At 45.1% G+C, this 19,190-nt stretch overlaps 1 protein-coding gene across 7 annotated transcripts in view; it reads left to right on the forward strand.

Annotated features, from left to right (window-relative positions):
* ZNF385C (zinc finger protein 385C) overlaps nt 1-19,190 on the forward strand; it is a 1,559,117-nt gene that overhangs the window by 990,897 nt on the left and 549,030 nt on the right. For 6 of the 7 annotated variants that reach the window (XM_078645422.1, XM_078645418.1, XM_078645423.1 and 3 more), the window contains one exon: nt 16,472-16,567. The exons of the other annotated variant lie outside the window; for it this stretch is intronic. In XM_078645422.1, coding sequence (XP_078501548.1) covers nt 16,472-16,567 — 96 coding nt within the window. The remainder of the gene's footprint in view (nt 1-16,471; nt 16,568-19,190) is intronic. 7 annotated transcript variants of the gene reach the window in all.

Consider the following 19,190-nt stretch of genomic DNA (forward strand, 5'->3'; position numbering starts at 1 on the left):
AGGGCGGAGTACGCAGCCTTACGGCTGAAACATGCCTACTACACTGGAGGGGATAGATATGGGCGCCTCCTGGCACACAAATTACGTACGATAGCCGAGAAGCGTGAGGTTAAGGAATTGAAGGGGCCCGATGGCACCAGAGTCACCGGTGACCGTGCAGTCACGGAAGCTTTCAGTGACTTCTATGCTGCTCTCTATGAGGCTGATCCGCCTAACCCAGAGGCAGAATTGGCCTTTCTCGAAGAGATACCATTGCCAGCCCTGACTCAGGAACAGGTGGATAACCTGGAGAGGGACATCCGCCCGGAGGATGTTATCTCGGCAATCTCTCGGCTCAAACTTGGGAAAGCGCCGGGCCGGATGGCTTCCCGGCGTGCTTCTACAAGACCTTTTGTGCTCAACTCGCACCCCTCTTGGCCAGACTTTTTACATCATTCGCAGAAGACGGGGCGATCTCCCGGGACTTGCTCGAAGCAGCTATCGCGGTCATACCTAAACCGGACAAAGACCCGACCGACTGTGGGGCTTACCGGCCCATTTCCCTTTTAAACGTCGATCTCAAACTATATACTAGTGTCCTCGCTTCTAGGTTGGGCCCCTACATGGGAGGCCTTATCCAGCCGGATCAGTCTGGCTTCATCCCCGAGCGCCAGACCTCTGACAACACCAAGCGGGCCCTCCATCTCACTGAGAAGGCGTCCCGTACGCAGGGCGAATATATGATGCTAGCCATCGACGCAGAGAAGACCTATGATAGGGTCCATTGGCCATATCTCGAGAAGGTCCTCCTAAAAGCGGGTATGGGCCCCAAATTCCGGACCAGAGTACTTAACTGCTACAAATTTCCCTCGGCCACCGTTAGAGTCAATGGCTTGTCCTCCCCGCGTTTCCAGATTGAGAGAGGCACCAGGCAGGGGTGACCGTTGTCCCCTCTCCTATTCGCCCTCTATATGGAACCGTTGGCACAGCTCATCCGAACTGACCCGGGAATTAGAGGCATCAAATTTGGGGCAGATGTCCACGTCATCAATCTATACGCTGACGACGTCCTGTTGTCCCTTGCAGACCCCCGGGGCTCTCTCCCTGCCTGCATGACCGCCCTGGACAGGTTCGGAGGCGTGTCGGGCTTCAGGGTCAACTGGACGAAATCGGTGGCCCTTGACCCCTAACCCTTGCCGCAGACACACGCGCCACGCTGCAGGCCCGGTTTCCTCTGCGATGGGCCACGGAGACGGTTCCCTATCTGGGGATCAACCTGGCGGCCTCCCTTCAGACCACAGTGGACGTTAACTACTCGCGCCTCCGGCGGAAGGTTCGGCAGGAGCTGGGGCAGTGGAAACACTACCCGCTGTCCTGGTTGGGCAGGGTCGCGGCGATCAAGATGACGGTCCTACCCCAGATTCTGTATGTTTTTCGCACTATACCTCTCACCCCCCCAACAGGGTGGATTAAGCTGGTGCAGTCTGATCTTTCCCAATTTGTCTGGAACGGAAAGAAACCGCGCCTTAAAGCCCAAATAGCGATGCTCGCGCCAGAACAAGGGGGGATCGGGATTCCGAACTTAGCCGCTTACTTCCAGGCGGCGCAACTACGCTTCTTGGCGGAGTGGGCCCAGTGGGAGTCCGGGAAGCGCTGGTTATTTCAAGACCAGGCAGTAGCGGGGCGCACATTACAAGAGATCCCGTTTATGCGCAAAATACATAGGCCCCGCAATCTGTACGCCTCCCACATTACGCGAGTCCCGCTGGAGATCTGGGATCGGGTGGGCGTGGACCTCGGTCTCACAACCACCCCCTCTCCCCTCACCCCCATTCTTGATAACCCTGACTTTCAACCGGGGCTGGACGGAAAGGCCTTCGAACGATGGAAATCGGCCGGCTGTCGCTCCCTTTGCCAGATATACGGTCCGGAAGGGGTAATTCCATTTCCGCAACTACGCCAGGACTTTGGCCTCCCGGAGACCGAACGACTCCATTACTTTCAAGTTTGGCATTGGGCCCTCGGTAAGACAGTAAGACCGGATGCAGATCGGAGATTGACGAATTTCGAATACTGGTTGATCACTCGCAAATCGGACAAGCAGCTAATCTCTGACTTATATAAAATGCTCACACTCAAACACCAGCACACATACAGCGCGAGTAGAGCACGATGGGAGAGGGAGATGGAGAGGTCATTTACTTACAAGGAGTGGGAGGGTATATATTATAGGGCTCGACATTCGGCATACCATATGGGGCTCACGGACACCCTAACGAAGGTGGTGACCTACTGGTACTACACCCCAGAGCGCCTATATGAAATGGATAGTACCAAAGACCCCCTGTGTTGGCGAGGCTGCGGACAGCTAGGTACCCTCACGCACATTCTTTGGGACTGCAGCCTGTTGCAGGAGTATTGGCGTCAAGTCCTAGATGATGTGGACGAACACTTTGACACTGAAATCCCGCGTTTCCCATCCTACGTCATTCTAGGGCTCCCAAATGCACTGACTTACCCCCTACGCTCACGGAGGGGGCGCTTGATAGCCATTGCTTTGGGCTCAGCGTTACAGAACGTTGTAACCCACTGGCGCACGACCCACGTCCCCACATATCAAGGGTGGCTCCACCGCCTGTGGCTGGTCCTGGGTATGGAAAGACTTTCTCTGTATAAAGCTGGGGAAGGGGCGAGGTATGCGGAACTCTTGCAGCCGTTTCTAGCTCTTCTGTCATCGGAGTTTGTGGAGATCACCTGTCCGAGGTATCTTCGATTGTTGAGGTTGACTGAGATTGCCCCAACGGAGGGGAACGCTATGCCTGCCCCCTGATCGGGAATGAGATGAAGTATGGCTAGCTGGAACGAGACCATGGATCACCGGGGGGGTGGGGAGGTTGGAGGGGGGAGCAGTGGGGTTGGGGTTTGGGTTTGTTGGGGTTGGAGTGTTTGGGTGAGGGGGGGTTTGTTCATGGGATGGGACGGGTGGGGGTGTCTAGGGACAGAGGATGATAGTTTTATAGTGTGCTGATCAAGGGCACAGTTGTGTGATGGGCGCAAGCCATATTTCAGGTCACCATCAGAGGGTGAGGGCTGAAGACAGGAGTTGGAGCTGCCTTCATTATCGTTGCATTTTTTTTAAACGCGGCCGGCCCGGTTGGGTTGTAGGCGGCTTGCTGTGTATAACTACAATTTCTATATACTGCATACCCTACCCTCTGAGGCACTCGCACCCTAGCCCCACTGACCTGATTGACAAGCTCCCGTGTATGTTGATACCTGTATCGTGTTGACTTTTTCAATAAAAACATTTATTACTAAATATCTCAGGATCTGGGTGGCCCTCCACCCTGACCTAACCTGGGCGCTGATTGTCACCCCGATGGTGAAGAAGGCCCGGGCCGATCTCCTGTGGCAATCGTTGCCCCTGAACCCTATGGGTAAAATAGCTTTATTTAAGATGATGATATTGCCCAGGTTCCTCTACATGCTCCAGAATACGCCCCTTTTCTTCTGCCGTGCATGGTTCAGGGAAATGAACAGCCTAGCTGTCAAATTTCTCTGGGGGGGGGTCGACGACCTCGTCTGGCCCTCGCACAGTGTCACATCCTACCCAATGATGGCAGTCTGGGGATGACAAACCTATATCTTTATTATCTAGCAACTCACCTTCTTGTAGTGCACGACTGGTTCAATGGGGGATGGTCGGACCCGGCCTACTGGCTGGAGCTTCATACTCTGGGCCTGCCCACTATTCAGGGGATGCTATACGGTAACATCATCCCCGGAGCGCTGCCAGAGATCACGCGCAGAGTCCTCTTGGCTTGGCAGGCCTCCCTACGCCACACTCCTTGGTCCAGGAAATTGACCCAATGCACTCCACTCTGGCAGGGCACACAGCTCCGAGAAGTGGCGGGATTATCTGGCTTCAGAGCATGGGACTTAATTGGGATCTCCCATTTTTGGAATGTTTGGAAGGGGGGGACACGGCCGCACCTTTTAGGACCTACAACATACCTTCTTGTTACATCCCTCTCAGTTCTATCGCTATCTACAGCTGCGAAGTGCCATCCAATCACACGTCCCGAAGGGCACGGCTCTGCATGACTACAGCCTGCCAGAGGCCCAGGCTCTGACTGGCAACTTGGGGAAAGGTCAGATCTCCCCTATCTACCGCTCTCTCACCAACCATACCCCCAACACACTCGCTCAGCTCAGAGTCTGGTTGGAGGGCTGGCTTGAATCCTTAGACGACTCTGACAGGCACGACGCCCTAATGGCCCCTAAGTTAATCACCGTCTCAGCGCTGCTCTGATTGGTACAGTTCTACTACTTGCATGCTGCCTATCTCACGCCGCTGCGCCTCCACCGAGCAGGTCTTCGTTCAGAGGCCTCATGTCCGCATTGCTCACATCCTCAAGCAGACTTCTTCCACATGGTAAGGTCATGCTCACCCATCACACATTTTAGGAATCGGTGCTAGGGGAGCTCAATGAGGTCTTGAGATGGGAGGTACCTTTTAATCCCACCAACATACTCCAAGGCATTACCAAGGGAGTGTATGGCTCTCACGCAGATAAGCTCCTCCTAAACACGGCTCCAGTGGTGGCAAAGAGAGGCATTGCACAAGGCTGGCTGAATCCGGCGGCACCTGCACTGTCATGATGGCGCAGGGAAGTGGACTGGTGCGCTGTGCAGGAGCGCTCTGTATATGACCGCCCCTCTGTATATGAGGCCAGGGGTTGTCCCAAGAAATACCGCAAGGTGTGGGGTAAATGGGTGGGGGCGATAGACGGCTAACACTCTGTTTGGCCTTTGTGGGAGGCGGTGGGTGCAAGGCTCAACCACTCCAATCACTCGATATTGATGTGCAGTGTTGTGGAGTACTGCGTTCTCAGGTGCACCTCTTATTGAATCGAATGTGTGTACTTCGTTTGTGTTGTATGCTCTCTTCGAAAATCAATAAAATTGGTTATCAAAAAAATAGGCTGATTTTTTTCCGCATTTTCCGCAAGAATATTAACATAAATTCATTCCAACTTACTCCTCACTTCTCCAAGATGAACAAGCTTCTGTTGTATTGTACACAAAAGTGATTTAACCCCATTCCCAGAAGTCAGTTTGGTCAAATGGGGAGTTTATATAGTATGCACGCTTGTTACCATGGCAACGTGCTGCATTCATGCAGATATAAAATGATGGCAGCGGATTAAATAAGAAAATCCCATTGCTGACCCTTGGAATCTGTTAGGAGGTCGGTGTGATAATAATAACGACTAATTACACGCCTTTAAATTGAAGTCGTTTATCTCCACCGTGGTTATACACACGGCTGCGAAGTGCAGCAGCCTTATCTGGCCTGTGAAAAATGAGGAGAATTCAAATGCTCTAAAGATGTTAGCTTTTTTTAATTACTCTTTTTGTAACCCTTTGTACTTTTTAATTGGAGATTATGGCGGTATCAGATATGGGGAAATGGAACACGATGCTCTGGGTATTCAGGGTATTAAGGCAGGTCCAAAATACGTTGCTGCATCTGGATATCAAACCGTTTAGCTAATATTTGTAACCTGAAGAGTCGGGTGATATTCATGCTATATTTGCGCTGATGGTTTTGGGAACCTGGGTTACAAAGCTCAGGCTGAGTTTGCAAAGAGGAGCTGAAGTGAATAAAATGGTCACTGAATTATGTGGCTAAGCAGAACTAAATAAAACTGCAAGCTTGTGTGAATTACGCAGCATGAAAAATCCTATTTATGTGATATATAATAAAGTGAAGGTAATTTCTGCAACACATTCTGGTATCTCATTGATTATTATCATTTCCAGTTGCCCAGATAGCGTTACAAAATAGCTCTGTGTAGGTATTTTATTTAATTCGGGTGACTGCAGAAAAAATGATGTTCATCAACCTTGAAATGTTTAATTTGCATTGAAACACAGTAAAATGATATGTAGAGGACGAGCTTTAACTTTCCCCAAATAAACTATTTACAAACAGATGAGGGTGACGCCACATACTACTTTCTCCCTTGGCTCTCTTTTTAGTTCCTTATTGTTGAATATAGGAAACTCAGAAACACCATGCAAAGAGGAGCTAAAAGAGAGGCAAAGGTAGCTACACAATAGTCAAAATATATTGTCTAATTGCCACTTAAATGAAAATGTGAGCAATAAGAGGAAAAAATAACAGTTTAATCAAAGATGGCTTAAAAAACTAATTAGGCTGGACCTCATAAACATTTTACTAAGAAATTAAAAGGGCAAACTAGGAAACCTCATAAAAAATATCATTTGAAATAAGTAAGTATCCTCCAGATGGCTCCAGCTAGTTAAGGTTTATTGAGAGACTACCGAGACTGTAGCCAGGCCAACTAGCTGTGCAGACGTCAACTGCTAAGGAAAGTTCTCTCTCTATCTATTGCAGGTTATTTCCAGGTTAATGTTCCTTAACAAACTTGGTTGCTATCAGATAAGTCAGGACAAGACAACTTAAGTGCAAAAGGAAGTTGTTCCGAGCTATGAAAATAATCTACTTCTGGGTTCGTCTTGTACATTTTGACCCCAGAAATATGGCAGTGGAGAATTCTCATCTTGAGATATCCTTGGAGCTGCCTGGGGAGGCACAGGCAGTCTGTACCTTAGATGTGTGATTCTTAACCTATGGTCCGTGTACCCTGGGAGTCCGCGGTTGTTGCAAAATTAAAAAATATCAAAATGAATACATTAAAATGAATAAAGTATATAGAAATAAAGCGAAATAGAAAATGTGAAAACTTTTTCTATATTTCATTGTAAATTAAAAAAAATATTTCGGTATTTGAGCATTTGTTTGGTGTAAACTTGTTTTTGTATTTTAATATATTGTTATAAAGTCCAAATCCTAGATATTGCTTTGGCTGGGAGTAATGACTCAGTGGAGAGTCCCCAGATTCCAGTAATGACTCAGTGGCGGTTCACAGAAGTCAAAAGGTTGAGAACCGCTGTCTAGGACTATTGGCTTCTCATATCACACTTCGGTGTGTATGTGTCCCCTGCAAACCCATTGTCTCCTGTATTGTACACCTCGGGCCCACAGTTGGCCCTGAACCACAGTATCTGCAGATACCTGGATTTGCAAAAAAACGTATTTCAGCTTACTAAGTTTTATTGTGTTTCTCCAGCACTGTGGGCTCTCAGTTGCTTGTCGCTGGAGAAACATGAGTTCAGGTTAGCCTGCAATGTGCTAGTGGCTTTACATGGGCGTAACGCAGAGAAACCCCTACTGGTTGTGCCACCACAAGCACTAAAGTCAGCATTCCAATGCCTAGTGATAGTATCACATCTTTGATGGGCCATGGTGGATGGCAGAACCTTTCTAGTTCAAGCATACAAAAATGGAAACAGATCCTTTTAAGAATTCACTAAATGTAACGTAAACATCTTATAGATGAACCATAAAAATCTGTTTTCGAAATCATATTATGTAACCCATGTCTGACATATATTTAGGTCCACTTTTAAGCACCATGATATCACACAACATAAAGACAGGTGAGAACCTATGCAGGAAGTTCAGTGAGGCTAAGGGCCAAAAATAACAAACTCTATTAAAAGAGAGGGACCCAATAACCCAAAGGAGTAGGGTACCAAGCGACAAATGTCAGAAAATAAGTTCCCCTTTGGTAACTATAAAACTAGGCATACATTCAGCTCAACAATATCAACACAAAACATTAATGCAACATATATAACCAACACATGAGGAAATGCAGAATCAATGAATGCGAAAAATATCGTAAAAATTACAGTTTATTCAAACAAGTTAAAACCAGCTCAGGCTTGTATTAAACATATCCGTTAAAAATTACATTTGAAATTACATATGCATAAACATTGTACAAATACATAATACATAATAAATGGCAAAAATAGATATTGGGACAGAAAAAGAGGGAATAATAATTCCTGTTTAACAACGAAAAAACCACAGAGGTAGATCAGAGATCAATACTGATTTTTGTTATTGATATTCCATCAGATTTGTCTCCCAAAGCTCAAAGTGGTTCTCCCTTTCTTGTAAATCAACGCGTTTCGGTGGGCATTCAATTAGTAGCCAACACCTTCCTCAGGATAATATATTGTGCCATCCCATTAAAAACAACAGAAGCCTTAATCTTTCAGTTCACAGTCATACAGCTAAAAAAAAAACAATGATCTGGTGGTCAGTATCTTTATTCAGGACAGCAGCACTGTCTCAGATGTATATTTGTGGCACTCTAATAGATCTAGAGCGATCTTGATCGTAGTAGCGCCAAACAGTCGCTAATAATATGTCGAAGTAATGCTTTAAAATGAGAAAGTGGGCTTATATAAAGTCCCAGTCATAAACCCTCTCGGCGAGGTCAGGCGTACTCAAAGCCAAGACGCCCAGAAATAGCTTGAGCCAAAAACACCCGAATTATTGATAGTGCGTTGTTCAATCGGAGGAATAAGGGATGAAAATGTCCTCATCAGTAACACCCCGAATCGGGTGGTGTTCTCTGATTATTAGCGGCAAAACGGAACGGGGCTAACGCCTCCAGATCAAGTGAACTAGCTGTTGCCTCAAGCTATTTCTGGGCGTCTTGGCTTTGAGTACCACGAATATACATCTGAGACAGTGCTGCTGTCCTGAATAAAGATACTGACCACCAGATCATTGGGGTTTTTTAGCTGTATGACTGTGAACTGAAAGATTAAGGCTTCTGTTGTTTTTATTGGGATGGCACAATATATTATCCTGAGGAAGGTGTTGGCTACTAATTGAATGCCCACCGAAACGCGTTGATTTACAAGAAAGGGAGAACCACTTTGAGCTTTGGGAGACAAATCTGATGGAATATCAATAACAAAAATCAGTATTGATCTCTGATCTACCTCTGTGGTTTTTTCGTTGTTAAACAGGAATTATTATTCCCTCTTTTTCTGTCCCAATATCTATTTTTGCCATTTATTATGTATTATGCATTTGTACAATGTTTATGCATATGTAATTTCAAATGTAATTTTTAACGGATATGTTTATTACAAGCCTGAGCTGGTTTTAACTTGTTTAAATAAACTGTAATTTTTACGATATTTTTCGCATTGATTGATTCTGCATTTCTTCATGTGTTGGTTATATATGTTGCATTAATGTTTTGTGTTAATATTGTTGAGCTGAATGTATGCCTAGGTTTATAGTTACCAAAGGGGAACTTATTTTCTGCCAAAAATAACAAAACCATGTTATTTGTGATAACGTTTGGCGGTGACCCTGGAAGCAACCAGCTCCCGTGGTTTTCAAGAATAGAAAGGGATTTAACTTTTTCCATATGGAAGTATGGTTGGAAGAGCCAAAGGGGGATAATGCCTACCTTAGGTCAAGTGATGGGCTCTGTTTAGGTGCTTTTTTGCTTGGGAATGGCAGGCCAGGACTAAATTCAAGACATTGCCAATGCCCTCGCTCTGCTCTTTCCAATAAAGCTGTCTCTAACTAGATCCGAGACATGCTAAGTTCTGCTAAAAGAAACAGAACTTTTTCTATCTTAGTATGGTTATAAATCAAATTTGAACTAGAGGCCTAGTTTAGTTTTTAGTTTTTCATTGAATAACTTGTATTCACAGCCTTTCATGTTAAAACAGAGACAAGAGTGAATAACATCGTATGGTAAATGGGAGTCTTTTGCTTCAGATGGTGTGATCCTGGGCAAGTTATTTTATCTCATGCTGCCACTTTTGCCAAATGCGGAGGCTCATAGTGATTCTGTTAAGTATCGACTATACAAAAGAAACGTTATTTTATGTGGTTATGGGACCACTGTTGCCCGTACATGTTATGCAGTGATGACTTGAAGTTTTTATGTTCCACTGCATTTATGTGGCCATGGCCTCTTGGCGTTGTCGACAGCAGCACTCCTTTGTAAGTGAGGAATATGAGCTGGCCCTGTAATCGTGAAGATTTGTGACTGGCCCCTATTAGTGTGGCCACATAGTGTGGCGTTGGGGGTTGTCCCTGTGGAAAGGGCTTTGAAATGGGTATGAAGTCCCTGAGGAATGTTTGGCGGCATTAGTGATTGGAGTGTAGTTGGCCTATCGTCTCTTCTGTATGCATATTGTCTGTGAATGTACACCATTAGTAGTGTCCGCAGGGCTGATCTACAGCGGTGGATGGGCTGTGTGTTTTCTAACAAATGTCACCCTTTTAGGGCCCGGGACATGAAACTCTGGGATACTTTTGTAGGCGATACATTGCTGAAGCTATATTACTGTTTCTGCACAGCATTGTATTGTTAACTGCTATCGCCACCCCACCATCTTCTTTTTCCTCTTACCTAAGCTACTCTGGGAGGGCGGTGTTGCTTTCAGTGCTCTTGGCGAAAAGATGATACCTAACTTGAATAGTAATTGTTCTGCAAGTTGTAGTAACTCTTAAACAGGTTATTTAATGCTGATGTATGTTCTGTAACAAAAGCACAATGCCCCAAGAGGAACCATTTGAAGAATATTACTCAATTATAACAATGTCACATACATGACCATTTAGTCTGGATAGCCACAGGGAATCAATGTCGATAAACCCGATTTTATCAAAAAGGTATATTTTTTAATTCACTTGAAACTTTAGCAGCTTAGCATCTGGCAACAAACCTACTACCAACACAATCACACATTATTTAGTAGTAGTATATAGAACATCTTTCACAACAGTTATGGATAATCAAGAAAACCACATAAATGAGAATTAAACACAACATATAGTCAAATTAACATCCAATATCTGTAATAAATATGCGAAACGATGCTGGGCGTCGACGTTTTGGTCTCCCATTGGTTTAACAAATCCTTGGGACCATCTTCAGGACAGAAAGTTGCACCTATACATCTAATATAATAGAGACAACAATGAAACACATCAACCCTATGGCACAAAGAGGTAGAATAATTTGCTCACCACACAAAGAAAACAAAACAAACATCCAGAAATGCCACTAGTGCCAAAAGTAAACCAACCACAGTAGTGAACGAAAAAAGTGAATAGATCACACCACCAGAACCATTAGAAAAGACACTAAATCAAATATAAACTTTGGTTATGAACATTACATCTAAAAAGGGGGTTATATGTTAACTAATCAGGAGCCACCAATACTCACATGTCTTTTTAATCAGACAATGTAGAATCTGTTAAAATACAAAAAGTAATGAAGTATAAGCTACCACGAGCCAGGTGCACAATATTCCGTATCTACACCTATATACATGTCAGAATGCTACTCACGAGGGTACATGCCAGAATTGTCATCTATAAGATAAACAAAAAATACCATTAGTGTCGCTACCCCACTTCAACCACATAAACCATACACCAAAGTGATAGCCAGTCAAGTGTTACTCACGTAAAATAAGCCACACAATCGCCTGTAAGAGTAATATCACACAGTTAGCATCTCGATGCTCCACAATAGTAGCGTAATCAACATAAGGCTTTAAACCTGTATTTAGAAGCGTGGTTATTACTTACTCAACGGAGCATAAACACGGCCTCACTGGGTCCGCAGACACCCGTCTGTAAAGTACAAGAGCAGCGGGTAAACGCCAATACTTCCTTCTTAACCATACGCTATGTACGCGATAACGTCATCGCAAGATAATGGTGGCAGACATCTTTGAACGGACCGATATCTAGAACGTGAGAAGCATACACCATGTTACTTTGCTTTCTCCCAACCCGGCATCCAGCGTGACCACCAAGAAGCACGAAAAATACTCCATCAATAGACCAGTGGTCTGGAAGACACACAAAACAGGCAAAAAGCCTACTAATGTAGAACAACGGACGCCGGCCATATTGAAACAGTCTAGACTAAAACTAATATTAGTGCTAAGTGTTCCAGAAGTAAGGTAGTTGGCCTATCGTCTCTTCTGTATGCATATTGTCTGTGAATGTACACCATTAGTAGTCTCCGCAGGGCTGATCTACAGCGGTGGATGGGCTGTGTGTCTTCTAACAAATGTTACCCTTTTAGGGCCCGGGGCATGAAACTCTGGGATACTTTTGTAGGCGATACATTGCTGAAGCTATATTACTGTTTCTGCACAGCATTGTATTGTTAACTACTATCGCCACCCCACCATCTTCTTTTTCTTCCTACCTAAGCTACTCTGGCAGGGCGGTGTTGCTTTCAGTGCTCTTGGCGAAAAGATGATACCTAACTTGAATAGTAATTGTTCTGCAAGTTGTAGTAACTCTTAAACAGGTTATTTCCATTAGGAGAGCGAGGGTTGAGCAAAGGCTCAAACCTCGGTCTCCTAATGGGCAGGCGGGCGAGTAGTAACCGTGCCCTTAGCCAATCCTGGCGCTGCTGGCAGCGCCAGGATTGGCTGAGAGGGGATGCCATCCACCAGTGCCGCGGTTGGAATCGTGTAGGCACCATTGTTTGTTTGGGGTTCCTGCAGCAGGACAGCATGACCGGCCAGGATCAGAGGCGGTGCGGCACTCAGGTAGGTTTTGTTTGTTGTTTTATTCCCCCTCCCTATCTCTAGCATGCAGGCCGCCGCTGCCGTCTGGTTGTGCTCTAAAAAACACGCATTTCTCAGACAATGAGTATAACAAACGACTTTATGGCAGACAACACCATATGCACGTTTAACTCCTCAAAGTTCATAAGGTAAGAAAAAAAACAGAAATAGAGGATTGTGGCCGGATTTGAACACTTATTCCCTCATTATGAGTGCCCTGGATATTAATACAATTCGACGCCGCACGGCTTGGAATGTTTTGGGTGCAATAAATAACACGTATTACCATTTATGCTTATAGATAGGGCACAATAGTTATCTTCTGGTGGTTACTGCCCCAAGAACTGCAGGTTCCGGTAATTCCTTGGACTTTTTTCCCCTCCGGTTACATTCCTGCAAGTTTGACCAGCAGAAAATAAACAGGGCCTGAGCACTTTATCATACTTGGTGTATACTGGTATGATACACTCTGCACCACTCATAATTCCGACCTCTGATGGAATCGGGGTTTCTGCAAGGGTCGGAATTTTCTGGTCCAGTGAAACGAGTTCCTAAATAGGTTAAGACAGACCCGGAATATGTATTACTCAGCAGGCCACACTTTGTCAGACGTAAATGATTCATATTTACAAGTGTAAAGCATGTGTGTGTTGTTACACATTTCCACTAAAAAGCATCTGATTGTCTGCTCTGTTGCATGCGTCATACTGTGCAATCAGTTACCGAGCTTTCTTCTCCACATGTTTGGGAATGTTATTCATGAAATGGTGACACAGTTTAATTAGACTGGTGCACAGTGCGTCAGTAACATTGGTCTAGCAAGTGCAGCTTTCACGTGTCCATGCTGACAGAACAGGAAGGTCTGGTGCACATGAAAAAGAGCCCGTCAAACAAATACACTATGGCCGTAGCATTAGTTGGGTTGTTGACTGGTAATTGAGTTAATGCTCCCAAACGAGGCACGGGTGACACGGGTTAAATGCTAGGAAGAGTACCATTGTTCACGGTGCTTAGGTGACCAAGTTGGGTGTGACATAGCAGGAGCGAACGAGTCGAAGAAGGCAGTGTGGCTTAGTAGAAGCATGTGCAGGCCAGGCTAATTCTTTCATAGGAGCAGGCCCGGCTCCAGGAATTTTTAATTGGGTGGGCCAAGGACGCATTTGGGTGGGCCACTGCGGGCTCGATTTGTCGCATATATGTCTAGGCAGGCCTGCTTCAGGGCCCTCCTTTACCTCTTCTTAGTCTTACAAGGCCCAGTAAAACTCACTCTTTTCCAAATCTCTTTTTAATGTTATCACTCACAAAAAGTATTTTTTCTATGTAATGTTCCTTTGATGGGAAGAGGAGGTTTCTGAGGTGGGAGTATCAGGCAAGTGACACTTCTCGGGCTCCCTCTGTGTGAGCCTTCAGGGAGAATCCCTCTTCATTACTACCTCCACCTGACCACGGGCTCTTCAACGCACTCCCTTACAAGCTTGATTAGCCACTATTCCTCTCCAGTGCACCTTATCTAACAGATGACCTTGGGCCCCACCCCATGTCAGGCACCATCTCCCGGTAAAAACATTAGTAAAATCCCCTTCATACTTAAAACATTGAATAGCGCAATAAATATAATTAGCACGCACTTTAAAGTATGTTCCACAGTGGCCCTTATGGCCCGACTGCTAATTAAATAAACAAAAACAGAAAGGCCATGACAGGGCCGGCTTCAGCGCTGATGCAAAAGTCTTTTTTGGCGCTGCACCAAAAACCTCTTTCTCCATAAATACCTTTACTACCACCTTCCAACAGTGTACCTCATCCATCCATGCCCACCCCCCTATTGACCTCTTCCTCGGATTCCCTCACTGCCACACGCCACAAGTGCCCCTCATCTCCCCATAGCCCCTCCCCTTTATGACCTCCTCCTTGGATTCCCTCACTGCCACCCTCCCCCAGTGCCCCTCGTCTCTCTGTAGCCCCTCCCCCTCATGACCTCCTCATCAGACTCCCTCAATACCACCATCCACCGGTGCCCCTCATCTCTCCCTAGCTCCCCCTCCACCCCATGACCTCCTCTTCGGATTCCCTCACTGCCACCCTCCACCAGCGCCCCTCATCTCTCTGTAGCCCATCCCCCTCATGACCTCCTCCTTAGACTCCCTCACTACCACCCTCTACCAGTGCCCCTCATCTCTCCCTAGCTTCCCCCTCCACCCCATGACCTCTTCCTCAGATTCCCTCACTGTCATCCTCCAACAGTGCCCCTCATCGCTCCATAGCCCCTCCCACTACCTCCTCCTCGGATTCCCTCACTGGCACCCTCCACCAGCGCCCCTCATGTTTACGTATCCCCTCTCTCATATGCATTTAATTTGTTGTATAACGCTTCTCATATCAATGTAGTGTGTGTCAGTACTTTACACCACGCACACACTTACAGAGACAATGAATCATGCAAGTATGTAAATCAGTCTACAGGGAATGTCACATAAGCCAATGAGGATTACAAGGTGTAGGAATCATAGATCATCCTTTCTGGTGGGTAGTATATTTTAAGAGGGTTTGGTCTGGGGAAACACAACCTTAGGATTTAAAGAGTATTCCATGGGGGTCAGTTTTACTGATAAAAATGTATATCTGCCCAAACATACTCATTTTAGCAACATTAGAATAATGAAAAGACTAGGGAAGTTCTAACTATATCACAAAACAAAAAAAGCGAAGATCTAATTATACCATTCATGTTTGTTTGCAGCTCTTTGGTGGCAGTTCATTGTTCACTGCCTTTTGTTAGGATTGTAACTTCTGAAGTAACACAAGGATCTCTGTGACAAAGGCAGTAACCCACTGAGCTATCCACATAAAATACAGTGCGTCTGCATTTAAAAAATACTAACAGACAAACGATTGCTCTAAAGCAGGATCATTAATCACCAACTTTATCTGGGCATTGCCATTTTGTATTGTTTTATTGTTGACCAGCTTCGGCTATGATGAAATGATAAAAACTGTTTAAATGAAGCACATACGAAGTATGTGTCCTGCTGGGCCTGTGCAGATTTTAAAAATATTTTTTTTTGTAACACATTCTCTTACCTACTCCATTAGTCATACTTTGTGTCACAGCCTTATGTGATAAGCAGCTGCAGGGGTCAGGGGGTGACTAGGAATAAACAGACCACTTTTCCCCTGCGCTGCATAGAAAAAGAAATATCAACGCAGCAGGACGTAGGCAAAGGTTACCAAAGGTTACCGTTGTCAAAGAAAGGATTTGTCCCCTTTCACCATGCAGAGATGAAGGGGTGAAAAAAGTAAACAAAGCCTAGTTAACATGTTAATGGTCTTTTAAAGACCTGTTAAGTACTTTGGTGCGGCTGCGATAATCTTAAACTGTCTAGGCCTTATTTATGAAAGCCTTGCGCCACCGATGCGTCACTTTTTCCCATGTTAAAAGTGACGCACCGGCGGCGCAAGGCCTTCTTAAATAAGGCCCTCTGTGTGTGTGTGCGCCCGGGAAGCTGTCTCCCTGGGCTGACACGCACGACCTGTGCGTCGCACGCCTGCCTTCAAGCCCTCACTGCGAGGGCCAAGGCTCCTGTTTGGGTGGGCCAGGCTCATCTTTGGGTGGGCCGGGCTGTAGAGGACCAAAGGTCTTGAATAAAGATCCAAAGAAGATAAGTAATCCAAATGAGGTTTATTGGATAAGGTTTCCGATCACAGGAGGAGCGCCTCTTCAGCCAGGAGTCCAAGTAGCAACTGACCAAACACAACGGACACCTGGCTTCTGAGAGCGACTCCACAGTTAAAAGAATACAATTATACATTCTATGCACATGCACAGGCATGTGCACATGAGATAAGAACAATCATCAGCACGAGAACACTAATGATAAGATCTAACACACTACATCACCTTCCCCCTTATGCAATTGCAGAAAAGAGAATTAATAAAACAATTAAAAAGAAATAAACTCGTTATATCTTGCAGGAGGTCTTCTAATACGACCACTACGGCTGCAAGATGGAACTGTAGGGGAAACAACAGCAGGGGAAGTATTGTTCGAAAGAACAGGTGTCACAGAAGGTAAATTTACGTTAGCTTGAAATATTTTTGGTTGAAGCCAATGAGACCAATCACAACCCTCCTGAGTGGATAAATTTTTCCTTCTAGAAATGAGGGCAGCTTGATCTGCAGTTAACCTTGCTAACTGTCTTACGTTCCACCAACCTTTGTCCCCCAAAAAAACTGTATTTTTACTGACTTTAAGGATTTGTACAGGACTTGAGAACATAGACAAACCTTTTGTGACTTTATAGGGCTTCTTGATCATAACCCAATCCCCCACCAACATTTGAATGTCTTTTACACATTTTGATTTGTCATAATTTTCCTTCATTACTGCCTGTTTCTGTTTGACTGAGGAGTCAACAATATCCCTAACAGGAGACAATTGTAAACCTTCCACTTTCCTCAACCAAGCAGGAAACAAAGGAGAATGGAAATCCCTTCCCCTCAACAATTGAAAAGGGGACATTTGAGTAGTACAATGAGGTGAGACATTGTAATTCCAAATTTTCTTCTCTAAAAATTTGAAAACATCCACCCCAGATGCTATGGCTGTCTGTATTCCCTCTTTCAAAACTTTATTCCCACGCTCAACTAGACCATTAGATGAGGGCGAATAAAGTGCCACCTTCAATTGTTTCACGTCATGTGTTTTCAAAAATGTACACATCTTGTCAGAGACAAAATGGGTTCCATTGTCTGTTACTAAGGTTTGAGGGGCTCCTTCTAACAAGAACAATCTTTCCAGAAAAGCAATGGTATTATTTGAATCCGGCGCCTCAACAAACCTATAATACATCCATTTAGAAAAGTAATCAATGGCTAAGATAAGGTATCTCTTCCCTTCCGGAAGAACTTTATATGGGCCGGAGAAATCCAAAGCGACTTTCTCCCAGGCCATCCCTGGTAATTGAGAAGGCTGTAAAGGGGACTGATGAGTCTTCCAATGTTTATCAGACAACAAACATTCTTCGCAACTGTCCCCAGTAGCCCTTACCTGTGCGTCAATACCCGGCCACCAATAATGGGTTTTGATTCTCATACAAGTCTTGGTCACACCCAGGTGACCTTCGTGGGCTAATTTGATAATAGTGTTCCTTAAACCACTGGGCGGAACAAACTTATCACCTCTTAACAAAACTCCATCTTTGACAGAGAGTTCCTCTGCCACCTGAGCAAAATTCTTTAGATCTCCAGAGAGATTCCTAATGTCTGGCCAAGTCTTGGCTGAAAACTCCAAAGCCTGAGATAAAACACTATCCATCTCACTAGCCTCTAACCAATCCTTTTCCGTAAGGACTGAATTCCACTCCTCAATAGCATCGACCATAGAGACACACTCCACATCTTCCTCAACTAGATCGTCCTCATCATCCCTGTCCGTCAACATTCTGGACAAGCAATCTGCCCTGAAGTTTTTACCCCCAGATATGTGTCTTAACTCGAAATTGAATTCCTGTAGTTTAGAAACCAATCTAGTCAGCCTAGGGGATAGACTATTGGTACCTGAAACCTTGCTAAAAATAAATGAAAGAGGTTTGTGATCAGACAGAATAACGAATTTGCGACCCCAGATGTACATCTTAAACTTTTGGGCCGCCCACACACAGGCTAACGCCTCCCTTTCAATTGTGCTGTAGTGCTTTTCGAACTCCTTCAAAGATCTAGAGGCAAAAGCTACTGTGTGCTCCTTGCCCTCCACCTGCTGGCAAAGTACCGCTCCAAGACCTTTCATGCTCGCATCCACTGCAATAATGCACATGGCATCATCCCTAAACGTTTGAAGGGAGCGTGCCGAGACAATTAATTCCTTGACTTTAGTGAAAGTGTCATCCAGATCTTTTGACCAAATAAACTTTTGACCTTTCTTAAGGAGTAATCTCAGAGGTTCCACCACTTGAGCGTACCCTTCAACAAATCTGGCGTAGTACTCGGCTAGGCCTAGAAACGAACGTAGGGTATCTTTATCGCTAGGAGGTTTAGCTTCTGTTAAAGCCCTAACTACCGAAAATTTCGGTCTAATGCCAGAATTTGAAATTGAATGACCCAAATACTCTAACTCAGACACTCCAAATTTGCACTTGTCCTCCCTGACTGTCATACCTCTACTGCCTAGAATGGACAAAACCTTTTTAAGAAGAACGTTATGTTCCTCCATCGTTTTTGTAAAAATCAAAATGTCATCCAAGTATGCTTGTACCCCCACCAGATCCCCAAACAAAGAGTCCATTAACCTTTGAAAAACGCTGGCTGCTGAAGCTAACCCGAATGGGAGTCTCACAAACTTGAAAGCTCCAAATGGTGTCACAAAGGTTGTTAACTCTTGTGAATCTTTAGACAAGGGAATCTGATGGTAAGCGGACTTTAAGTCCAACAAAGAAAACCATCTGGCGCCGCCCAGGTTTGCCAATAGTTCTTGAATTTTGGGGAGAGGATGACAGTCAATTTTAATGTTTTTATTGAGACCCCTGAGGTCCGCACATAGCCTAATCTCGTTATTTTTCTTGCGTGCTACGACGATGGGCGCAACCCATTGAGAGGATTCAGAAGGCTCTATGATCTTGTCTTTAACCAGGTCCTCAAGCATCTTTTTAAGTTCCGCTCTGACACTAAGGGGAACGGGGCGGACCTTGTGAAAAAC

Source organism: Lissotriton helveticus, chromosome 5_1, assembly GCF_964261635.1.
Source record: "Lissotriton helveticus chromosome 5_1, aLisHel1.1, whole genome shotgun sequence".
In the NCBI taxonomy this organism is placed as follows: domain Eukaryota; kingdom Metazoa; phylum Chordata; class Amphibia; order Caudata; family Salamandridae; genus Lissotriton; species Lissotriton helveticus.